Raw genomic sequence first — 27,153 nt, 5'->3', positions numbered from 1 at the left:
GATGGTATTAACAATGGCCCGCATTATTAAAGTGGCAACGTTCAGCCCGAATCCAAGGCAGGTAAGACAATATCGCTGTCCCTTAATTTTTACTGTCTGGAACGGCCACAGAAATTTGTCAACATATACTTGCATAGGTCCAGCACTGCAACGTTTGGACCCTGTTGTCGCCATTCCCTCAATTTTTGTAAGCAAACATCCACATTGGCAGAATGCACATCCACATACTCATTTAGCTCCCGATAATCCATAATGGGATGTACTTTCTGTTTATTCTTCTGCACAACAGCCATGAGAGGAATTAGACCTTTTGGAGGGCCAAGTTCGTCCTCAAGATATGACAGTAACTAACCATTATCAATCCACATCTGCAATTCCCAATCGTATTCATCATGAATTGGTGTTGGTGCTGGATACTTTGCAAGTCTAATTCTCAATGTAAGTGGAGGTTGGTCGCCCGCCCACTTCCACAATGTAGTTCACTTCTGAGTATCTTGGTCATATTTGGTAGAGAAGTCAGGCTTGGTAATAGTGATAGCAGCAAAATTAGCCTTGCTAAAATGTGGAAAGGTCACCTCTCCTGTGCTAGACACACCTACTCCTCCCAGTCGCTTGACTGTGTCCAGTCCAAGCAATAAATAAAATCCCAGTAAGTATCCATCCACAACTAGGACTTCTATGCTAATGCCCCGTGTTGCATCAAAGTCAACGTGCACCATTCCTACTCCACAGCAACTTAGTGTGCTTCCATCTGCTGTGAGCACTGGGGTTACTTTCCTCGTCCAATCCTTGCAACATGACTTGCAGACCAGTGACTGTGTGCATCCGGTATCCACCAGAGCTGTGCGTGGTAGTCCATTGATGAGAACCGTGGCAATTGGCAAGGCACCATTTACACCAGTTTGGGGGATGAGATTGGCGCTATCTTCTTGCTCATTTCCCGGACAAAATTGAGCAATGTGCCCTCGCCGCCGACATTGATAACACGTGATACGTTTTCAAGGTCTGACCCCAACATCTCCTCCTGTTGCACTATCCAATAGGCAATTGCTTGCCCTATGATTTAGTCCATTACACTTGTAACACCTCCATGAAGTATCTGTCTCCTTGGGATTAACTGGTGTCGATCGTGCAGCTAATGCAACTTGCTCTGGAACTGTCGGGTTAGTCATTAAAATAGCATGAGCACGCGCCAGCACATGAGATAGATCCAAGTTATCCATCTGGGATGATGCCTGCAACAAGTTTTCTGCATGTTCCAGCAAAACAGCAATAAATGCGCATTGCAGGCATTGATCTGATATGCTGCCAAACAGGACTGCTAGCCTGTGCAGCTCCACCAAAAAGACATTGACTGTTTCAACTGGTTGGAGATGACGCGCTGTGAACTGCTTCCATGCAGCAAATGGATCCAAAGCAAACGCTGTGTACAGGGATTTCTTTATACACCTAAAATCGGCCCGCTTTTCCTCACTTAATTGCTGGTACACTGCATAGGCGCCACCTGAAAAACACATTGGAATTACATATTCAATGCGCTTTATGCCACTTAGCTGATATATTAGTTCAGCTTTCTCCAACCACTCCACTATTGACTGTCCAGATTCACTGCCAACAAATATAGGTATAAGTTTTGGATCAAAAGCCATAATAGCTTAGATAGCTTGTCACAGCACAAGGGAGGAGAAAGCCGAGTAATTTGTGTTAAGTGATATACACACCAGAAATTCTTTTCAAAGTTGAACGAATCAGTTCTTTCGACTTCTGTCTTCTTGGGGTTAACATCGCACTCTTCACAAGCAAGTTCTTTTCACCCGTCGACTGACCAAAAAAAAGAAACAACTTGCATTCACTGCAAAACTTAAAGAAACAGCTCACATGCTCGGACATAACAACCTACTGAGCAAACCAAGCATAGGGTTGAATGCAATTTTGACACCTCTGATAGAGAGAGAAAACCTGGAATAACAACATAGGTTTAACATTAACAAAAACCAACTAAGAATTGTCCTAGTGACATATAGCCGAGTAGTCCTAGACGTTGCATCAAAGTCTACAGTTACCCAAAGGTGCTGAGTTCAATCCTGAACGAAGGCAGTGAAAAAGTAACATTCAAAAACAGAGAATCAGCAACTATGTCCCAAAGCCTAGCTGGAGTCCGAACATGGTACCCCCGTAATAATAATAAAGGGTTGGATTCGAGACTCCTAACAAACGGTTCCCCAGTTCGATAAAAAAACACCTGACAAAGGCCGGAGAGCAAAATGGCCGAAACATTGTGACAATAACAACCAAGATGAGGAAGTCAGTCCGACAATCTCAATCAATGAAAACACCGCATCTCAAAAATACAGACAATTTATTAAAGTTATTTATATGAAATATCCAGTCTCACAAAATAAAAGTGATTTTTTACTTACTTTGTTTAATTCATCTAAATATGCATTTATTTATCATTTATTAAGGATTATTCGCACACTTAACTAATGAATGACTTAAATAAAATAAGTTATTTTTGCCTAAATATCTTGTCTGTAGCAGTCGAAATTGCTACAATTACGGGCAGGAGTTAGTTCTCAGGGCTTGAAATTTAAATCAACTCTCTCCCTGGCTTGTTCAATCATAATCTAGCTCTCAATCACGTGACTGAGTACATAAAAGGCGAAATCAGCAACTCTTTCTCTTTTTCTCCCTGCTGGCTGGCTACAAACACGCTTGGGGGCTTTGGCTCCAGGCTAATGTACTAGTAGGGCAAAAGCGTAAAATTTCACAAGCCAACATAGCTATCATCAAAACTTGCTTCCACATGTGCTTCACACACATACTCTTTTCTACCACGAGAAACTAATCCTTTGCCCTGTCTCTACTATCGGACGCACGTGCCAACAACACATTAATTGAATACTTTTCTTTCTCTTTCTATAGGCTTGTCAGATATCTAATCTACGTTGTAGGACTCTTTAATCCTTTATCCGCAACATGTTGTATATGCACAAACATTCTTTACAAGCTACAGGACTACTCACATCGCGATACATAGACTAGATGCACACTGAATACCTTTTCCTTTTTTTCTCCATTAACCGCTTTAACTTATTTACATTGCATCTTCGAGTGGCTTCTGGGCCTTGATAAGTGGTGAGCTCCATGTAAAAAAAAAATAATTGTCTAATTATCTATTCCGACTACTACTGACTACAAACATATGTAAACTGAGCTATTCTCTCTGTCAACAAACCAGTGTAATATTCATACACATATTATGCACAATAACACTTCCAGCTACTAACAACGCTTCTCTCATGTACATGCTGCTAACAAACATGATAAAGTTGCTTTTGAATATAGAATGAAACTCCATTTTGTTTGTCTCTTCTTCTATATTAGTCTGGGTGCCTGGCGTTACCCAGGTGTTTGGAGATGTGTGTTGAGCAAAAAAAAAAAAAAAAAAGTGGTAGTAGGCAGGCTCAAACCTGTACTGTGAAGGAGGCAAAGAACGTGAACAAAAACTCTGACGTCTTTGCTGTTGCACCCATTATCAAACCGGAAGTGACATAGGTTTAAATTATGGCTAGACAATCGAAAAAAGGGCATGACTTTCGAAAATATCGTAAAAAAAAAGCGATCCCTCCCTGTAAAAAAGTGCCCAGTTGAAGGTAAAGGAATTAATGTTTTTTGACCAATTTTTCGATATTTGTCATCTGAAGTGTCGATCTTCAAAATGATACTGATCTTGTGAAAATCTGTAGTCTCTGTTGAAAGTTTTAGGCATACATACATACATACATACATACATACATTTAAACAGACAGGTGAGATTTATATTAAAGATGTCTTTTTTTAAATTCGTCTTAATACTCATTTGTTTAGTATTTATAAGGTATTATTCACACACTTAACTAATGCATGGCTTAAATTCCTGATTTCCCCATTTGTGCAATTCATTCCTCTTATTTGAGTCGCTTATGTAAAATATTAAGCTTTACAATTTTTTATATAAGGATTATTAAGATTATTTGGACTACTGTTCTCATTGTAACTACCAGCCAGTTGCAAGGAAAAAAGTGACACCTCAACAGATGTTTATAATTTTATTGAACACCATGAAAACTGTAAAAGAAAATATTACATTTAATAAGGAATACATTTTAATATTAATTTACGAAAGAAACTCAATAAATTCTTGACATAAATGATTGAATGTCAATTATCATGTTGTCTCTCCAAGGGCCAGTAGTGAAAATGGTGTGGAATAGTTCCAGAAAATAAGGGGACAGCAACAACTGGTGATAATCAAAGGAAGAAGTAGTTGCTGAAATTGATGGAACTACTATAGCCACAGCTACACTCCCACTAAATTATCCTTGATCATTGGTGAACCAGTTACTGATCGGTGGCAATTTCACCACAATATCAATCTACTGCCTTATTTATTAAATTTTAATTTTTTTTAAATTTATTTTTTAATTTTTTTTACTTATTTATTTAGTTCTTTAATTTTTATGTATTATTTTCTACTAATACAACCAATTTTTGTATTGGACGTTCGATAAATCTCTCAGTGTTATTTTTTAACTTGTCCTGACCCAGTTGGAGTTTAACCTTTCGCACCAGACTGTCCTTGCCTTTAATTGCATCCACCACTTTAGTCATTATCCATTTGTTGTGAAAGAGATTGTCTTCCTTGAGGAGTATGATGTCTTCAGTCCTTATATTTCGTCTGCTGGCATGCCATCTTTGTCTGGTGCTTATGTTGGTAAACATAACACTGAGTTATGTACCCTTAACCCGAGCTCTCCAGGAAGGAGAGAGAAAAGGACTGTCATGGCGGACCCAATAAAGGTACACATGTATGTCGCTTATCAAGGCTAACTACTGTGTCTTGTTGTCTTTCCCTTATGAGTGAAGTCCTTCCCTCTTAATTATACATGGTGTCAGGAGTCGGATAAAAACAAAAATAACGAAACAAAAGAAAAATACAACGACCCACCCTAAAAATAAAACATGAAAATACGTATGAACGATGAAGGACGCACCCTCACCACGTAGTAAACTTTTTTTGTTTCTTTGTTTGTTTTGTTTTTAATATCCAGTCAGTATACATATTTAATACTTTTTGACACTCTAGATAAACACAAATATGTCTAACCATAACGAAGCTTCACCAAAACATGCCGAAATCGATCCAATTTCTTTCATGTTACAAATGCAACAACAACAACTCACCATGCAAGAACAGATGACGAACCTCATGGCATGCCTTCTGCCCACCGGGCAACACGCCCCCATCCCATTGTCGCGCCATTCACGGGTGAAGCCCGAGCGACCAGTAATAGAACCTGACTCGTCAGACAATAAATGGATCATTTTTAAGGATGCATGGCTTCGTTATAAGGAGATGACACAACTTAACGATCCCACAGAAATCCGGAATGAGTTACGATCTGCATGCAATTCATCTGTCAATGAGATGTTATTCAATTTTATTGGTCCGGATGCCCTGCATAATGCTACAGAGGAGCAGCTGCTGGAATATATTAAATCCGTTGCCGTGAAAACCATCCATCCCGAGGTATACCGTCAGCAGTTCTTTGTAATGAGGCAAAGTGATGGGGAGACTATCACATCCTTTATTTCCCGGTTGAAATCACAAGCAATGCTCTGCGCTTTCAATTGTGGCAACCAGCAATGTACAATGTCATTTTCCGAAGACATGATCAAATCTCAAATCATTGCCGGATTACGGGACACCTCCCACCAGAGCAAAATTTTAGCAGAGATTACATCCCTGCCAACTCTAAATGACTTAATTAGACGTCTCTTGACTCTAGAATCTACCGCCAGAGCATCAAATCACTTCCGACCAGCAGAGATCACACAAGTGGCCCAATCTAAATCTGCGTCATCAAGAAAGTTTCCACCACCAGACAAGACCAAAAATGATAATGGCAAATGCAAAGGTTGTGGACACAAGGCACACCCAAAAGGACGAAGACAATGCCCCGCTTGGGGCAAATCATGCCACAAATGTGGCAAAGAGAACCACTTCTCAACCACATGCCATGGCACAGCATCGTCAAATGCCATAATGGGAGACTACCCAAATGACAGCCAAGATGAAGATTCTTCATTCATATCGACAATGACTGTGCAACCTAAATGACTAGAGGAAGAAGAGGGGATCCCGCATGGGTCATGGACCAACAACAAGTTCACACCAAGCCGACCAGAGCCACCTCCATTTTTCAATGTTACTATAACATTAGATACAAAGGCCCACCAACATCTCGGACGATTCAGACATATAAATATGAAACACCAACCCGTCCAATTGCTCGCTTTGGTAGACACAGGAGCTCAGACAAGTACAGCTGGTGTGGACTTATTGAACAATCTGGGGTGCACTTCTGAACATCTGCTGCGCACCAGACATCGGTTACGTGCCGTTAATGATGACAACCTGCCCATTAAGGGGGCCTTAATTGCCACGATGTCACTCGGTAAGGCAACATGTTCGGAGGTGATATATATCAGTCCAAGGGTTAAGGGCCTGTATATATCACAAACGGCCCTGAAAAAACTCCAAATTATCAACGACAACTTTCCAGCACAAATTAATAGTCTGGTAGCTACAACGAAGATGGACCACAAACCAACTGACCGAATGTTAGCCCCATGCGGATGCCCATACAGATCACCATGCCCACCACTGCCAGACAAGCTCCCGTTTCCAGCCACACCGGAATATCGAGGAGAGACAGAGAGCTGGATCAAATGCTATTTTGCCACCAGTGCATTTAATACATGTACACACCAGAAATTGCAGACCATGACCGGAGAACCGCTTACTATCACATTCCTCGACAACCACCAACCTAAGGCTGTTCACAAACCAATCCCTGTCCCTCACCACTGGAAAGAAGCTGTCAAATCCCAGCTTGATGCAGACGTAGCACTGAACATCATTGAACCAGTGCCAGCAGGGACACCAACGACATGGTGTTCGAGAATGATCACCGTGCCCAAAAAAGATGGCAGCCCATGTAGAACGGTTGACCTCCAAAATTTAAATGCAATGACAAGATGAGAAACACACCACACACCCTCCCCATTCAATCTTGTCAATACGATACCCCCAGGAAAAAAGAAAACTATTCTGGATGCCTGGAACGGATATCACAGTGTTCCTCTGGCTGTAAAGGCACGGGATGCCACCACTTTAATAACAGAATGGGGCAGATACAGGTATTTGCGAGCCCCCCAAGGTTTCCAAGCGTCCAATGATGGTTACACAAAGAGATTCGACACCATTACAGAAGGTTTCCCTCGTGTTGCTCGCTGTGTGGATGACTCTATCTTGTGGGATGATGATATGGCACTATCCTTTTGGCACACCGTTAGATACATCATACTATGTGCTGAAAATGGAATAGTATTTAACTCAGAAAAATTCCAATTCGCAAAAGACAATGTAGAGTTTGCTGGCTTCGACATCAGCTTAACAGGGTACAAACCATCTCAAAAATTACTTGAGGGCATCAGAAATTTCCCATCACCGACAAACATTACAGGAGTTAGATCTTTCTTTGGTTTGATTAACCAAGTTTCATATGCGTTTGCCCAAGCACCCATCATGTCACCCTTCAGAGAACTACTGAAACATAACAGCAGGTTTTACTGGGACGATACATTGGAACAACTCTTCCAGCAATCCAAGGAAACAATCCTAGAAAACATCTGGGAGGGCGTTCGAACATTCGAAATAAATCGCCCAACATGTCTGACTACAGACTGGAGTCGAACAGGAATAGGATTTACCCTACTCCAAAAACATTGTGCATGCCCGTCCACAATAGACCACCGTTGTGGGCCAGGACATTGGAAAGTTGTATATGCTGGCTCCCGATTCACTAGACCTGCTGAAAACCGGTATGCACCAATTGAAGGGGAAACTTTAGCTATAAAGTTTGGATTGGAAAGCTGCAAAATGTTTGTTTTAGGCTGCCCCCACCTGATACTTGCTATTGATCACAAACTCCTTGTGCCGATATTCAATGACCGTAGCTTGGACGAAATAAAAAATCTCAGGATTTTAGATATCAGAGAGCAGACCCTGATGTACCAGTTCAGGGCCATATCAATACCAGGCGACACCAATGGTGGAGCAAATGCCATGTCCCGTATCCCTACACATACCACCAAGGTCACAGCAGCGGAATTGGATAGCATGGAAGAAGCATTGCAAGCTGGAATAGAATCCCGATACAACCAGGAAACATCTCCTATCAAGATGGTGCGCATACAGCAAGAAGCCGCGATGGATCACCAATACATGAACCTCGTGGAAACAATAGAACAAGGATTCCCTGAACACAAGGATCTTCTACAGCCAAATATTAAAGAGTTTTGGAATATGCGAAGCGACCTATACACAGTTCAGTCTCTAGTATTCAAGGAAGGCCGCATATTAATTCCAAAAAACCTACGTCACGAACTCATCGACCAACTCCATGTTGGCCACCAGGGGTCAACAGTATGAGAAGCAATGCCAGACAACGTTTTTTTTGGCCTGGTATGGGAGCACAATTGCAGGAAAAGCGCAATCAGTGCAAGCGCTGTAACAAAATTGCCCCATCAAACCATAAAGAACCTGCAATGGAGCCTGTTCACCCAGAATACCCTTTCCAGTCGACAGTAACAGATATTTTCAACATGGCGAGACGGAAATATATGATATATGCTGACAGATATTCAGGTTGGACAGAGGTATCTTCAATACAACAAGACACCAGGATCTCCACAGTATGCAACATCTTACGCAGGTATTTTGTGAATTATGGTGTGCCGGAGGAAATTGCTTGTGACGGTGGACCCCCATACAACTCTGATGAGTGGAGGACATTTCTCAAAACATGGGGCATATCCCTCCGAGTCTCGTCGGCATATTATCCACAAAGCAATGGCAGAGCTGAGGCAGCTGTCAAGCATATGAAGAGGATATTAACAACAAATGTTAGCCCCAATGGTTCACTGGATATGGATGAAGTGGCAAAAGCACTGCTACTCCATCGCAACACACCACCACCTGACATAGGTGCGTCACCATCAGAACTTCTATTCGCTCGTCCCCTGAATGACCACTTACCAAACCCCACAAAATTTCGCCGTGAATGGTTGGAACTTGCCGACATGCGCGAGAGGGCCATTAACCAACGTTTCCTCAACAACATGAAACACACTGAAAACAGGCAACAACTCAACCCACTAAGAATTGGGGAACATGTGTCAATTCAAAACCAACATGGACACAAACCACTGCGCTGGGATAACACCGGCACGATTGTTGAAACTCTCCCCCACAGACAATACTGTGTATTAGTTGATGGCAGCAGAAGAACCACACTCCGAAACCACCGTTACCTTCGCAAAATAAGCATGGATAGCCGCAACCTGGCTCATGATGACACCCTACCAGATGACCTACCAAACAGAATCAGGATCCATTCCCCACAGTCATCTACAAACTCAAACCCAGTACGCCCAGACAGCCAATAACACCCTCAAATACAAATAACACCAACCCCACCTTCCACACCAGGTACTCAAATAAAGAATGAACCCCTGAAAATGACAGATACGGGGCAGAATGAAAGATCTGAAGCTAGGTCTAGATCTATCCGTAACAGACGATTACCGTCTAGATTTAAGGACTTCCAGCTTGGATGATAATAATAATAATAATGAAAAAAAAAAAAGACTTTAAATAAAAAATAAATAAATAAATAAATAAATAAAAATAACATGTAAACATAACACTGAGTTATATACCCTTAACCCGAGCTCTCCAGGAAGGAGAGAGAAAAGGACTGTCATGGCGGACCCAATAAAGGTACACATGTACGTCGCTTATCGAGGCTAACTACTGTGTCTTGTTGTCTTTCCCTTATGAGTGAAGTCCTTCCCTCTTAATTATACAATGTTAACTAGCTGTCCCTTTGCCAACTGCTCCAGAATTGTTCCACAAGGTACTGGACTGTGCCATCTCTTCCTAGCATATAAGTCTTTCTTTAAAAACTTCTCAGGTGGTGGCAGTGATGCAGTTGCCTTCATTTGTATTAATTGGTTTGGTGCTAGGGGCTTGAAACTCTTTGGGTCATTAATTGTGTCTAATGTAAGTGAACAGTCATTCACAATCATCATTGCCTCATGCAAGAATGTTCGTCGCATGAAATCATCCAATCTACCAGTTGCTGAAGCTAACACAGTGCTCATTACACTTTTGACTGTGCATATTTGCCATTTCCATACACCGCCCATATGGCTTGCTCCTGAAACATTCACTTTGAAGTCACATTGCTTCTCAGCAAGGAAACTTGCAACTCTGTTTTCATCCAATTCTTTAATGACTTTCTCAAGTTGACTCTTTCCACCTACAAATTCGTTCCTTGGTCAGACTGTATTTGTTTCACTGCACCTCTGAGAGCTAAAAAACATCTCAAGGCATTTAGAAAAACATCAGTGGAGAGGTCTTCCAACATCTCTAGATGGATGGCTCTGGAGCTAAAGCATGTGAATAGAAGATCATATCTCTTTATTTCCCTTTTTTGTATAAAAGGGTCTGAATCAGTCTATTCCTATGTGTAAGAATGGCAGAAATAGTTTGACTCCTTCAACAGAAAGATCTGCCATGTGTTGTTCTTCCAGGGGTCTGCACATTTTTCAGCAAGTAACACAATTCTTAAGATATTTTTCCACTATCTTGCTGGCACTGATAATCCAGTTGCTATTGGCTCAAATTTCGTTTAGGGTCATTCCCCGACCTTGGTGCTGTATGTTCTGATGATAAAATTCAATAATTAAATGAGTCATAAGGCCCTCTTTTGGCAGTATTATTGGGTGCCTCATCTAAATTGATGTAGATTCCTTTAAATGCCTTCCAACTCTTAGAATCCATCTTTAATGGTAGGGTCAAGTCAGTAAAGCTACTGCTTTTTTTTCAATTGCTCTGGATTCTTACCGAGGACTATGAACTCCTCTTCCCACATTTCCCTTTGTGCAACACTGATGACTGCAAAAGAGGCTGATTCTCTTTCTCTTACACTTATATGACTTGATTGGGACTTGTTTGCCAGGCGCTTTATTCAAGTGACTACTTTTAGGATTTTATTCCAATTTTGCAACCTGGAGAATCTGTTGAAGAAATATTCTGTTTGAGTGAGCATGGTTTTCAGAACCCTCACTTCAGGGTCCTCAATGGTTGGTTCAGGACACCCTTGAATGGTAATGAGCTCACAGTCCGATAAGAATTTTGGTCCAGTAAGCCAATTTGAGCTAATCAGTTCTCCCACCATTAGCCCTCTAGATGCATGATCAGCAGGGTTTTGTTTGGTATCAATGTATAACCACTGGCTAGGATCAGTGCTATCTCTAAATTTTTGGACTCTGTTAGAAACAAAGACATGAAATCGTCTAGCTCATTTTTTTACATAACCCAGAACAACTTAGGAATCTGTCCAGAAATACTCTTGGTCCACCTTTAAGTCCATTTCTTCCTTCAAGAAGTTACCTACTGCTGCCGAGACTGTAGTTGCAACTAGTTCAAGACAAGGCACAGTGACAACCTTACTGTGTGCCACTTTGACTTTACCCATGATTAATGTACAATGCACTTTCTTTCTTGCAACAACTCGCAAATAGGTACATTGGCCATACCCAGTGTTGTTAACATCAGAAAAATGGTGTAGCTCTATTTTTTTCAATTGAGCCGATATTGTTTAGGATGAAGCATCTTTGTATCTGGACTAGTTTGAGGTTATTTACATCCCTAATCCATGACTTTCACCTTGGTTTTAGTTCAAAATGGAGAAACAAATCCCATCCAACCCCTTGTTTACACATCTCCTGTAGTACCCCCTTACCGACTAGCACAAAGGGTGCAATAAATTCCAATGGATTATACACACTAGCCACTGTTGACAGAATTCCGTGCTGGGTAGCTGCTCCTGGGTCGAGAGTGATGTTGAAAGCAAATATTTCCGTGTCCGTTTCCATTTTACCCTTAGTACACTTTGTGTTGGAAGAATATTGCGATTCAAATCTATTTCTTTGGTTGTGGTGTCACTATTGCCTCCCAAGACTTTATCTAAGAGTCCTTTCTTGTTTGACACGAACTTGTGTAAATGTAGCTGACCCTTTGCACAGATTTCATTTGCTTCACAGATCAACTGTTTTGCTTCTTCATCTGTCTTAACACTGATGAGGCTATCATTCACATAGAAGTTCCTTTGGATAAATGCCGCAGCCAGAGGATACTCCTTTTGATACTTGTTGACTAGATATTTGAATCCATAATTCGCACAACCTGGAGATGAGGATGCAGCAAAAATGTGGACTCACATATGATATTCCTTCGGTTCAGTTTTTGTGTCTCCATCCTTCCACCAGAGGAATCCAAGAAAGTCTCTATCTCTCTGACATGAAAGCGATGGAACATCCTTTCTACATCACTTATAAGAGCAATGCAATGTTCCTGGAACCTGCACAGTACTCCGGGTAGTGCATTGATCAAATCAGGTCTTGTCAGGAGATGATCATTTAATAGTGTGTTCTTGAATTTAGAAGAGCAGTCAAACATAACTCTGATTTTTTCCAGGTTTTCTTGGATGATACACGCCATGGTGAAGAATGTACCATGTGCTACCATCGTTTGACGCACCACAGACTTCTTCAGCATCTACTTCATTGATGACTTGGTCCATAAATTTGATGTAATCTTCTTCAAATTTTTTTATAAATTTGGCCTTGAGATTTTTAAGATAAACTTTGGCCAAATGTTCATTTTTTGGAAGATGGGGCATACACAAAAAGATAATGGCATTTGTCTATGCCCCTAATTATTACATTGAATTTCCTCCTTTAATATCTTTATGTCTTCTTGAGACACATTCTTTCCTTTAGGATTTATGTCCCAGACGTTCATCTCCAAGGCTCTTATTACTGAAGCAGGTGTAATAGGTGGAATCTCCTTGGAAGAGATTCGGTAACAATGTCCAACTGTGTTTCTTGGGTTGTTCAGATGTGCTGTTGGTCCCACTATGCACCATCCGAGATCTGTCTTTACAGCAAATGGATCATTATTCTTCCCTGTGATCACTTTTCTTGGTTTTAGGGCATCTGCCCAGTCATACCCAATTAGCAATCCAACAGGACATTCTAACTCATCTGACATTTCATTTGCTATATTTATGAGATGTTTTCATGCTTCTGCTGTTTTGTGGGTAAATATACTATTCCTTTCCAGAGGGATGTATTCTAGAATCTAGGTGGACGGCAATTCTATTTGTTTTTGTGAGAAATACACTCTTACTTTCAGTCCCGAAATATGTCAGCCGTTCTCTATTTTATTTCAACTGGCTATTGATCATAACTTCACTCGAATGGGCTCAGAGTTTACCTTAATTCTCTTACAAATATCTTCATTGATAAATCTGTTGCTGCTTAGGGTATTTAGTAAGATACACCAATATTTCTGGACTTTCAGAGTTTGTGCAGGAGAGCTAAACTGGTATGATCATAGATGTATGATTGCTGTTGCTCATCCTATTGCAGTACAAGGTTGTAGCACCGTTTTCTTCCCTGGTTATATCAATTTCATTGTACCTAGATTTGTCCTCATGAAGTGGTGTTGGATGTGCAAATGTTGCAAATAACTTTCTTCTTACAATCTTTTGCAAAGTGGCCCACCCTGAGAGCCAACTAAGACACATATTTTTGCTGAGGATAAAACTCCTTTTCTTGTCAAGTGATAGAGCTAGAAATTGTTAACATTTGTAAATAAAGTTAGCATGCTCACAGAGGTAGCACTGCATTGGCTGTAATATTGTGTTCTCGGAATCATTACATTTGAAGGATTTCTGACCTTTCTTCATCTTGAGGTCTCTTCCTTTGGATGAGGTTGCTGAAGTTGCTAGTGCATTTACTCTGGTCTGAATTTTCTCCAAATCTTTTTCAGTTTGGTTCAAGTCATGAAGGGAGGAAATTGGATTGTATGCTATTCGTGCTTCCTCCACCACAATTTCTGTAAATTCCGGAAAGCCTGGGTATAGTAGGTTCTTATCTACAGATTTAGTGACATACCTATATAGTAATCTGTGATCCAACAAGGAAGTTTTCGAAGTAATTTTTGATTCTATTCACAGTCATTCAACATGTGCAGACCAGAAATATGAAACATTGCACTGCTGCATATTGTAAGAAAGTCACTGAAATCCCTGAGCTTGAAGGATTCTCTGGGTCCTATTCTCGGCCAGTTTTTGAGCTTTTCTCTGAATGCTCATTGTATTGCAAAGGGGTGATCATAGAGCTTCTGCAGAATATCCTAAGCTTGGATATATGCCTCTTCATCTGTTCAATAAAACATTCCCTGTAATGCTGAAAGAGTCTCACCACCTATGTATCTTTTTAAGTAAAATAACTTATATACTGGGCTCTGACAGCCCATTCTATTAGTGACTTAAATATGGTGCTCCACTCAATAAATTCAAGTGGGTCTCCTTTAAAAACAAATGGTTCTGGTGGGGAGTTTCAGCACTAGTAAGGACTCCTTTAGTGCTTGAATAAGTTTATCCTTTCTATCAGTTTTTTTTTTTTTTTTTTTTTTTGTGGTTGGGTTAGAAGCTATTTGGAGAGTTTTATTGTTTGACTTACTGTAGATAAATTCAATTGAGGTGTTTTCTAATTCGGACTTCTCCAGTACATTGTTGCTATTTGCTTCTGCATAAGCACTGTACTCTACCTAGGTCTCTTTGATTTTCCAGCTCCCTGAGCGTTTCCTTTAATTTAGAAATTTCCTGGTTTCATTAAATTTCTACTCTTTTAGAAGCCAAACGTGCAGCTGCTTCAGCCTTCTTTATTGATATTTGGAAACTCTGGCAACTACTTCTGCTCAGTCTGGATACAGTTGAGCTATATATTGACTTTGCATCTTCCTTCTGTAATAGCTTGGAAAGGGATTTTTTTACTGCAATAGAATTAAGGATTTTTCCTGACTCGCTATGCTATTCCTCTAAGAGGGATATTACCTCAGAGGTTCCTTTTTCCTTCTTATGTCAGGGAGTGGGGTGGTTAATTTTCATACGTCTTCGTAGGATAGCCCCCCCTCCCCCGTTCTTCTAAAATCCTAATTAATTCTTCCAATTGATATTTCGAGCATTCGAATTTAAGCTCTATCCTAGCAAAGCTCACATCTTCTTTAAATCTGGAATAAGCTCTAATGAACTTTCTTTCTTTCTTAGTTGTTTCCTCTCTTTGGAATTCTATCATCTTCTCTGTCTGGTATCTTTGTCGTCCAGACTGCCTAACTTCTTGAGATTGTGTTGCTTGGAGATCTGTATTATTGACTTTAGACAGTTTTGGATGGTCTATCTAAAGCAGTTAAAGAGAGTTAAGAAATCAAGAGTTACAGGGAGATTACTTGTTTTATCGTTGAATGACAAAATTAATCATTAAACATGTGTCGGGTGGTAAATGAAAATCCTTCTAGACTGAGGTAGTTATTCTATTTATTATTTTACTTATTTATTTATTAGAAAAGGAACAGGAAGGAACAGCAAACAACTATGCCGGACTATACGTTGATAATCAATCCTCCCTTCTTTTTGTTTCAGAGGACCATGTGTCCATATTATTTTATTATTTTTGTATTTTCGGTTACAAGATGACCATCGTTTTAACACCAACGTTGTTATTATTATTATCATTGTTATTTATTTACTAAATTTTTTTTACTTCATTTTTTTTAAAGATGAAATTAAAGATTTTACATTGTGACATAATGTTGGTCGTTAGTGTCGAATTTTTGTTTGCCCCCCCCTCCTTTTTTTAAACATAATAATGGCATAAATTAAACAACATTGTCATTCAAGACAGACAATTTGTGGCTATTATTGCCTAGAAAATTGTATTTCCTGACCTGAAGACGAACCCGCGTGGCTGCTTCTTGGTGTTTCATCACAGGGCGAAACAGACCATGCTTTCACTGTAACTACCGACCAGTTTCAAGGAAAGTGACGCCTCAACTGATGTTTATAATTTTATTGAACACCATCATAACTGTAAAAGAAAATATTACATTTAACAAGGAATACATTTCAATATTAATTTACGAAAGAAACTGGATAAGGTCTTGAGATAAATAATTGAACGTCAATTACCATGTTGTCTCTCCAAGGGCCAGTAGTCAAAATGGTGTGGAATAGTTCTCGCCTCTTTCCCTACTTCCGCTTGAGTCCGCAGAAAATAAGGGGGCAGCAACAACTGGTGATAAGGAAAGGGAGACGGGGTTGTTGAAATTGATGGCATTAATATAGCCGTAGTTCCAATCGTCTTGGATTTTAACAGTAGGCTACTGTCAGTAGTTAGTTCGATTAATCCAGATAATAATGAAATGTTCAGTCTTAAAAGTAAACATCATCTTTACATTTTCATATATTTCATTTTATCATGAATTGGACCCAAAAAGCGAAATTTACTAAATAACTCTCAACAAGCTTTAAGGATTGACAAATATAATCTTTATTTGACAAATTAATTGACATTTATAATATTTAATAGGAAAACAATTCAATACACTTAATAATAAACGGACATTTTTACACGAGGAACGAAATAATAATTAGACCGGATTATGATGACTTAAATTCATTGTGCTTTATCAGTTGCTTTTCTCTTTAAATAATTTCATGGTTAAATCGTATTTTACATATTTTAATTTTTATTCTTTTATATTTCATATTTTTTATTTCTAAATTAATTAGACACACAAAACAAACGTTGTATCAATCTACTAAAAACTGTTAACAAACAAAACAAATTTTCTGTTTTGAACACAAAAGAAAAATACGAGTTCACCCACTTTTTTCGTGTTTTAATTCCAAGAATGAAAGGTAAGTTTTTTTTCTTTTTTAAACATTAAAAAAAAAGAAAGAAATCCAATAACTTTTTAAATAATCTGTAACATTAAAAACGTTTATTTTTTATTTCAGTCCAGTAAAAAATATAACTTTCGCCATTCTTTATAATAGCATGAATAAAAAAGTACCAATCTCCTATTAAAAAACTCCTAAAAATTATTTTTCCATTGACATGAAGATTTTTGTACAAAATGTGTTTAAGTAAAACTTATGATATATGAGATAATAATAATAATAATAATAATAATAATAATTACCATATACACAATTTAATTCGAAGTTGGCTGAAATGTTACAGAACTGAGCACAAAAGCAGCTTCTTATGTCTTTAATTGGGCAGATTTGCCGTTTAGTTGTACAAATATCCTCAAACCAGATTATCACTAAAAGGGACACTTAAAGGTCGATATCGGTATATTAGCAGAAGTCTTTTTTTTTTTTTTTTTACATGTTACACAAACTTTAAAATTGAAAATGTAGTCATTAAATTTAATTAAAATTAACCACTTTGTTTAACAAATTAAAAAAAAATAATTCACGATGAAGTTTTAAAATGATTAAATATATTTTCTTTTATAATTTAAAATAAAAACATTGAATAAAAATGGAATTTTGGGTACTTACGTATTTTTTGTGCGTGCTGCTGAAATGATAACGTTATTATTTTTAAAACCATTCTTACTGACTTCCACCTTACAATTTAAAAAAAAAAAGTATCGTGAAACTTGAATTTAAACTGGAAAGAAAATAATAATAATAAAAAACAGCTATATAAAAATAGCGCGGTACCATCTGCCATCGTATGCATCCGAGAACAATATCTACTGTAAAATTAAACAAAAATTTGGTGCTTATGCATTTTTTGTACCACGCTATTTTTAAATATTTTTTCAGGTTAAATTAAAGTTTCACGATATATTTTTTTTTATTGTAAGGTGGAAGCACAGAATAGTTACAAAACACCTTCCCATGTTAAGAATGGCTTTCAAAATAATAACATTATTATTTTAGCACAGTACCAAAAAATACATAAGTACCCAAAAATTTTTATTTTTATTGTTCAATGTTTTTAATATTAAATTATAAAATAAAATATATTTAATCATTTTAAAACTTCATCTTGCATTATTTGTTAAACAACGTGGTTAATTTAAATTAAATTTTTATAACATGATGATCGATCACATTTTCAATAATCATGTGATTATATTTTACCCATTTAAAGTTTGTGTAACATGTAATAAAAAAAAAAGCTTCTGCTAATATACCAGTGTCGACCCTAAGTGTCCCTTTTAGTGATTACCTGGTTTAAGGATATTTATACAACTAAACAGCAAATCTGCCTTTAATTGTTTCAACATTAAAAAACATTTTTCTGCCTACATTTACCTATCATGTCGGTAAAAATTTCATTTCACTTCTTTTTTTTTTTTAAATTTTATCTAGGCGTAGCCAAAACGAAAGGAGGGAGTAAGTATTTTTTGATGGAGTCTCTCTTTAAAAATCTGCACAAAAATCAAGTAATTATCCAATAAATACAGAATTTTCACCGATTATTAAGTAAAGAATGAACTTTATAATGGTGTGCTTTTTTTTCATAATCGATATTTATATATATCATGTTTTGCCTACACCCCTTCTTTCTTTGTGAGTACAAATATGCTTAAACTAATAATCTGAAACTGAGCAAAATATATTGTATTGTAGAGAGGTTGATGATTGTAGATAAAAAGAAACACACAACTGTGCATGTGCACGTATCAGATTTTAAGGTTGAAAATCCGAATTTTGAATGTTTTATTTTTCATCTTTTGTGTTTTGAAGTGTGAAATTCCTTGAATATGTTAATACTAATCATCTTTCAGATTAGCAAAAAGAAAAAAAAAAACAATTATATAATTTCATTATTTTTGCGAAAAACAGTAATTTTAAATCTTTGAAAAATAAATTAATAATTTTTTTTTAGTGAGCCCAATTTTGCTAATATAACATTAAATAGGAAATGCTTTAAATAATCGATACCTAAAAAGAAAAAAATCGATAAATAACTGTGCATTTTGCTAAAAATATGATAACTTGTTTCGGTAATTTCTTGTTTATTAACCTATGGTGGCCAAATTGATATTAGATGCAAGAGTTGTTTTCAACACATACGACGCCTAACATTTCCAAAATGGTCACCCATCTGGTACTGATCAGCCTCATCATTGCTGAACTTCGGAGGTTATGTAGGTAATACATATATATATATCGCTTCTAAAAAAAGAATTTAACCCTTCACTTAATCGTCAAATCAAACGTTAAAAATACATGGCTAAATATAGTTTTACTTCCCTCCAGGCTCCATACATACACTAAACTATAGAATGATATAAAAAGTTGAAATTATTTCAACTTTAGGTACTTATATTATAATATTTTTGCATATTCTTATAGCAAATCATCATAAATTTTATTTAGACGAAAACAATTATTTGGTTTGAAAACGTTTTTTTTACATGGAGGTCACCACTTATCAAGGCCTGCAAGCCACTCAGGGATAAGGGTTATTGCGCGTACAGTAATCAATGGGATAGTGTTGTAGTAATCGTTAGTATTGGAGATTTGATAAAGTGTCTTACTGAAGAGGGCGGTTCTTCAGGAATTTGTTTATGTTGGACTTGAAGACATCTAAGTTGGAGTCAGGTGGGAAACAGGCAAGCGGTAGAGAGTTCCATAAGCATACAGTTCTAATAAAGAAGCTTTGTTCATGGAATCTGTTTTGATTTAGGCACAGATAAAGAGTAGGGAAAATTATTGACAGTGGTTTCAGCTAGACGGGTGTTTATCATGAAACATTGGTGAGGAAGGGACGAAAGATTGGAGCTCAGACGAACACTTGCCATGGAAGTAATGATAAAACAAAGACAGGCTCGCAACATCTCTCCTGTGGGAGAGAGATTGCAGGGAAGAGAAAAGGGCATCCTCCACTAAGCTACAAAGTCTAAATCTATACGCTACGCGCTTTCCTAATTCCTAGATATTATTATATAGGACCTATATAAACAATTTTAAGCGATAGTAATGAACCCGGGACCGTGTGCGAGAAAAGCCTTTCAAAGACATACACGAAATGGTCACACACATTTTGCCTTTTATATATATAGACTAGCGGGGGAGTACCCGGCGTTGCCCGAGTGTTTGGAGGTGTGTGTGGTCGGGCAGGGTTGGGGTGTTAATGAAAACCTAAGAATATGCAAAGTAAAAAAAGAAAACCGAAAAACGAACGTTAAAACTTATCTGAAAAATAAAGCGGGGGATACCCGGGCGGTGGGGGGAGGGGGGTAATCAAATCATCGAAAAAAAAACTAATGTAAGGCAAATGAACGATGTTAAATGTAAAAATCAAAAAAACAAAAACAAAAAAGAAAATAGAAAAACAAACATTAAAACTTCTGAAAAAAAAAACATGTAAAAAATTGCTTAAATAAGCCTGTTTTGATATTAAGATTTAAAAAATCGGTGGGTACCCGGGGTGTTTTTGGGTGTGTGTGGTTTGTTGGGGTTGGGGGTGTTAATGAAAACCTAACAATAAGCGAAGTAAAAAAAAAACAGAAATATGAACGTTACGTGGAAAATGGCTTTAATAACACTGATTCAATATTTAAATTTAAAAAATCAAAAAAAAAAAAGAAGACATCTCACACCACGATTCGAACCCAAAATGTTTAGATAATGAACCAACGCGCTAACAAACTTAGCTAACACGACGTACATGAAATTCAGTCAGTTCTTCCACTATTTAAACTAAATCAGGTCATAACATCATCTGACACATGCGTAGAACCGGTCGTCATCACGAGAGGATGGTTTTTGTTGACACCCCCGTAGAAAATTGTCGATTTCGGGGTGAAAAAATTAACGTTTTTGGCCAATTTTTCGATATTTTTCGGGCAAAGGATGGAGCTTCAAAATGATACCAAGTTTGTGAATTTTTGTTCTGTCTGTCGAAAGTTTTTAGCGGACACACAAACACACATACATACATACAAACATACATACACACGTTTTCGCTTTTATATTTATATATATATATATATATATATATATATATATATATATATAAAAATCAAAACATATATATATATATATATATATATGTTTTGATTTTTACGGTTTCTTTGTTTTTTTCGTCTAAACTATAAAATTACCCCTTTGTTTATTAAATTGTTAGATGAAAGTACAAATTAGTTAGTAAGGAGATCCTTCTCCATATTAGAACTGGTTTTTTTAAATAATAACGTTATTATTAATGAAGGGGGCGTATTGCCTTGAAATGGGACAGGAAATAAAATGGATAAAAATTTAAATTTAAAAAAATCGATAGTCCCCCTATTTTATATAAAACAAAATAAATCGAATGACACTTTTTAATAATTACAATATTCATTTTACTTGGAAATTCTGAATGATTGGCCATGAACTAGGTGCTCATTTTACATTAAATTAATACATAAATGTAGTCCCCCATTCTAAAATCTTAAATATATATTTTTTTAATCCATGGCTTGTGGATACTTTTTATCATCTACTTTAAAATTTTATATATCTCTATCATAAAAGGAACTTTGTCTCTGTGACCTCGTTCCCTATGTAGTCCTAAACGGATGTGCATGTTTGTTTGTTTTTTAATTTTACATGTAGGTAATTTATGGACCTAGCCATATTCTAAGATAGATTTTTCATAGAAATATGTTCAATAAGCATCAATAATCAAAAATTCTGATAAAAGAAGAAACAGCTGATTTTAGCTAAAGTTAGTGCCTGTACAGTATAATATTACAAGTTTATTTGAAAAGTTTTATAATCATATAAGCAGAAAAGACTGGCATATAAAATCAACAGTAGGTTCTTTGATATAACAGGGGTACCTTCAAAATGATGTTACTGTTTAGAGCAAAATTGAATCATGATACTTGATTTTTGCCTTTTAAACTTTAATCAGAACTACACAAGAAGAAAGGACCAGAATACAAAATCAACAGTAGATCTTTTGATATAATATGGACGAGTTTGAAATGAATGTTTCTGTTTAGAGCACAATGGAACCATGATATCTGACATTAGCATTTTAGACTTTAATTCATGACATTGTATATGAAAATAATTTTATAAAATAAACAGCAGGTTCTCTACAGTGCAATTTACAATGTATTGTGAACTAAGCCATACTGGGAAGGCATGCAAAGTTTGCTTTGGGGCAAGGTGATGGGTCCTGAACTAGAGCTGGCAATTACTAGATTTGATTGTAAAATGCACGATTTCACCGATTTTTATGACAATAAAATATGGGGATGTGAAAAAATTTGTTTATCCTTATTTAATCCCAGACAACACTGAGTCTCACTGCTAGTATATATATATATATATATGGGATTTGTTGATATGTATATGTGGGTTTTAGTGAGTTTATTTCCAAAATTCAAAATAAAGCAATGAAAGAAAAATATAAGGTATTTGTAGCTTCCCTTTCAATTTTTGGATTTTTTAATCATGTCCAAACACATTTTATTTTCTTTTGGTGGATTGATTGTTGTTATTTTTCTGATGAGTTAAGGGCAAAATAGATTAACTGATTGATATAATTTTTTTTAAAATTACATTTTCACCCCAAATGAGGCACATTGCCACTTTGATGTAGGGGGCTACTATCAGGGACATAAGCTACAGGGGTACTATGTAGGGAGTTGGGTAGCAAGATGTCAGTTCACGTTACACTTGAAATTCTGCATGTCAATACAGTTGGGAAAGCCGGGACCCAAAAGGGAATTCTAAAGTCTAGCGGTTCTAGGGAAGAAACTACTGGAGTAGAAGGCTGTCTTATATCTAGGGATCTCTACTATGAAGGGGTGGGATTTAGCTGCTTGTCAGGTTTGTTGGGGGAGTGTTTACATCGAGGTGGTACAAGTGCTTGCAGTTCGTCAGAGCATTCACCGTTAAAATACTTGTAGTACTCCAAGAAAAGTGCAGGGAGCAAAATTTACCATTATACATGGCTTTTATAGACCTTACTAAAGCCTTTGACTCTGTGAACCGTCAAGCCCTTTGGCTGGTTCTTGCAAGGTTTGGATGCCCAGAGAGGTACATTCGGGTACTGAGACTGCTACATGACAATATGTCAGCTACAGTCCTCAGTAGTAGTGGAGATGAAACAGAGCCCTTCAGGGTTGACACGGGAGTGAAACAGGGATGTGCCATTGCCCCAACCCTGTTCTCCATCTTCATTACTGCTATCCTCCATCTCACGGACAAACATCTTCCCCATGGAGTTCGGATTATGTACAGAACTAACGGGCAACTTTTTAACATCAACAGATTTAGGGCCAAAGGTCGAACGAACACCATATCCATTATTGAGCTACAGTATGCAGACCATAATGCCCTTGTAGCCCTCTCAGAAGAGGACCTACAGTGTACACTGGTTGCCTTCACAATGGCGTAAAAACAGCTAGGACTGACAATTAATATAAAAAAAACCCAAATTCTCCATCAATCACCACCAAACAGTACTCCAGTCTCACCCCCAAACATCTCCATTGACAACGCTAGACTGGAAAATGTGGACTACTTCCCATACCTAGGCAGCATCCTATCATCAAAAGCCAACATAGATGATGAAATACAACACCGTCTCAGCTGTGCCAGTGGGGCTTTCTCAAGGCTAAGGAAGAGAGTATTTGAGAACCGTGACCTTCTGGCAAAGACCAAAATCATGGTATATAAAACTGTCTTGCTGCCCACTCTTCTCTATGGATCGGAGACCTGAACCACATACAGGAGGCACGTAAAAACCCTGGAGACGTACCACCAAAGATGCCTCCGAAAAATCCTCAGAATTAGTTGGAAGGACCGACGCACCAACACCAGCATCCTGAGTGAGGCTGACATTCCCACTATCACCGCTACTGTTGCTCAACGCCAGCTCAGATGGACTGGTCATGTTGTCCTAATGCTGGATCTCCGCCTTCCAAAACAGATTTTCTACTCTCAGCTTGTTGAGGGAAAGCGTGCCCAGGGTGGCCAAAAGATGAGGTATAAGGACAACATCAAAGCAAATCTAAAGCGGTTTCACATGGACCTTGAGACATGGGAGGACGTGGCTGGGAGCAGGTTAACATGGAGGAGCGCTGTCCACGAAGGTGCTGCGCTTTATAGTAGTGACCTAAATCAAGCTGCTGAGGATAAACGCAAGCACAGAAAGGGCAGATTATCAATCAGACACACCCAACCCCACCCCACCACCACTACCTTTATCTGCCCAAATTGCACAAGACAAATTGGGTCTAGGATTGGGCTCTATGCTCACCTGAGGACCCACAGAAGCCACAATGGAGGACAGTCTTACTCGGACACGAGTGACCGCCGATGATGATGACTTGTAGAACAGGCAGAGGGATGCAACATTTCTACAATAAGACAGAGGCTGAAGCTTAGATGAAAGTTCATGACCTATCAGGTTGACTCTCTTTTTAACCTTGTCTAGGAGTGAGAGACTAGTAGCAGATGCACCATCCCAAATATGACAACAATACTCCATACATGGGCGAATATCTTATAGAGGTACAGGATACATTCGGGCGTTAGTAGCTTTCTAGCATGGTAGAGAGAACCTACCTTCTTTGCAGCAGTCCTGGCAATACTCTCAATGTAATTGTTCCAACTTATGTTTCCTACAAACGTTAGGCTAAGGAGTTTAAAGATGTACTTTCAGATAAAGTGTCTTTGGCCATTGCTATTGGTGGTAGAGAAGGTTTCTTGTAATTATTGAAGGAAACAAATTTAGGCTTGGCAGCATTGAATGTGACCATCCATTTTTGTCCCCATTCCACTACAGATCGGAGGTCATCCTCTAGTGTTTCTGCCATTTCTTTAGATATGTGTTCATTTGTTTTCCTGTCATGTCTGTTATAGAGCGTGGTGTCATCAGCATATATACCCATCTCACAGACAATTTTTTTCAGGGAGGTCATTTATGAATATTAGGAATAATAGAAGTCCAAGGAGGCACTCGCGCATTTATATCATATTGTTTAGATGTATGACCATCGAGGACAACCTGGATTTTTCTCTTATCTAAGAAGGATTTAATTATGTTTAGTATTCTTCCAGTGATACCGTATGATCTGATTTTCCTGAGAAGACCTTCATGCTATACCCTGTCAAAAGCCTTAGATATATCTAGAGCTACTGCTCTACTCTCCCCTGCTTTGTCCAGTGAATGGTATATACGTTCAGAGACTACAGTTAGGATGTCTGCTGTGGAACGGGCTTGCCTAAATCCATATTGTTGGTCGGTAAGAAGTTTAGCATCTGTAAGGTGATGGACTAGAACTTGGTTAATTATGGACTCAAATATTTTGGCAAAAAGTGGGAGGAGGCTAATGGGGCGATAATTTACTGGGTCAGTTCTTTCACCAGAATTCTAAAAAGAATTGTACCGCAGAAGCAGTTTTCCAGCAGGCAGGAAAGCAAGATTCATTGAGTAGCAATACACATGAAAAAGATTAAATGGCTTAAAATATTTCAATATTGGTATATATAGAAAGAGCTTGATAAGCTAAGAAAGAATATTTTAAAATTTTTTAAATCCAATTAAAATCAAGGAAGTTATGGCTATTTTTATGCCTTGCGCATTTGGATATTTTCCCCTCTTTAAGACCATATGTGTTTTGTCACATTTTTTACACTACTTTTTCAGTAAAAATGCTATATCTTTGTTAAAACACAAGACTAAGCAATGAAATTTATAACATATAAGTGTATTTTTGTGCAAGGAATCTGAATATGATACTGAAAATCTCCAGAAATGAATGGTTTCCAGATAATCTGCACTAAATGCACATAAATATGCTACGATTGCTTAAAAATGCCATGTATTCATTAAAAGAAAAGAAGTTAAAAAACTCAGAGTTGAATTGTAATGCATTTTATGTGCCAAAAACTAAAATCGAAATCTAGGATTGGTTAAAAATGAATATATTGCAATATTTCTTTGGTATTATTGTAGATTAATACCTTCTGTTACCCCCCCCATCTGACCACCTCTCCAAAATATGTGATTCTACCTTTATAGAAAATTGCATGTGAACAACTTGAAAAACTTTAATAAAAGATAAAAATTATTTTAGAATTTAATGTAAAATGATTTCCCATTTTGAATCATTCGAGTGTTTTAGGGCAGTTAGCCCCCCCCCCTCTTTCCTTTGATAGATAAATCCTGGGTGTTTTTGTTTGTTTGTTTGTTTTCAAAAAGGCAATTATGCATGGTTTTAAGATGGTCTTTGTGCAATTATGAAAAGGTAAGGAGGTTGCCACTCTTACTTTGGGTTAATGATAGGGCTAAGAAAAATTATGTGTGAAGATCCTGAAGACTTGATAGAAACAAAACAAAAACAATTTTAGAATTTAGAGTGGGGGTTGGTTTCACATAAATGTAAAATAATTTACCATTTCAAGACGATCCTAGCGTTTTAGGACAGTTGACCAATTTATTTTTTATGGGAGATTAATCATGTGCACTTTTCTTTAAACGTTTTTGATGCTTTTTTTACGCATAAGCTCACAGAGGAAGTTTGTTTAGTGGGGAGCTCTGCCACTTGTACTTAGCGTTATTTTTAAGGCTAAAGGTTTTAGGAGGAGTTTTACCACTAATACCTAGGATTAGACATAGAATTAAGCGAGTTTCTTTTTTTTACGAGGGTGTTTGATACTCATTGTGGAACTTTACAAGAATTATTACACACAGACAAAAATAAATGTTATTTAAAAAAGTGACGTCCCTCTAACAGGAAAAATGATGCTGGGAAAAATATCAAGTATTTTTGTCCCACCTATTTAAATATAAAATAAGAAACAAGTTTTTGCTAAAGCTGACAAATTGTTAAAAATTTTGAATTAATATTATTTTGATTTTTAATAAAATTTCATGTCTTTTTCTACCGTTTTTATTTTTTAACTGAGCACCTCCTACAAATATTTAAATATTGATTATCTTTTTTATTTAATTTATTTTTTTTTAATAATCGGGTACATTAGTTTACATTTGATAATAATTCACTGAAGACATTTTTTAAAGGACGAAAATTAGAAGTGTGACCGTTCCTACATGTGAACCAAAGCAATCGTATTTCACATCTTTGCATGT

At 37.4% G+C, this 27,153-nt stretch overlaps 1 protein-coding gene and 1 long non-coding RNA gene across 2 annotated transcripts in view; one reads left to right on the top strand and one right to left on the bottom strand.

The window, feature by feature from the left end:
* Positions 1–16,105, bottom strand: part of LOC145293381 (uncharacterized) — a 163,139-nt gene extending 147,034 nt beyond the window's left edge. The window contains exon 1 of the mRNA XM_080140014.1: positions 15,971–16,105. Coding sequence (XP_079996140.1) covers positions 15,971–16,009 — 39 coding nt within the window. The 5' untranslated portion in view covers positions 16,010–16,105. The remainder of the gene's footprint in view (positions 1–15,970) is intronic.
* A 253-nt stretch (positions 16,106–16,358) lies between these two features.
* LOC145293322 (uncharacterized) overlaps positions 16,359–27,153 on the top strand; it is a 32,017-nt gene continuing 21,222 nt past the window's right edge. The window contains exon 1 of the long non-coding RNA XR_013869716.1: positions 16,359–16,943. This is a non-coding gene — a long non-coding RNA (uncharacterized LOC145293322). The remainder of the gene's footprint in view (positions 16,944–27,153) is intronic.

Source organism: Euprymna scolopes, chromosome 14, assembly GCF_053919585.1.
Source record: "Euprymna scolopes isolate OS-2025 chromosome 14, ASM5391958v1, whole genome shotgun sequence".
Taxonomy (NCBI): Eukaryota; Metazoa; Mollusca; class Cephalopoda; order Sepiida; family Sepiolidae; genus Euprymna; species Euprymna scolopes.
This window is presented reverse-complemented; position numbering and strand designations above follow the sequence as displayed.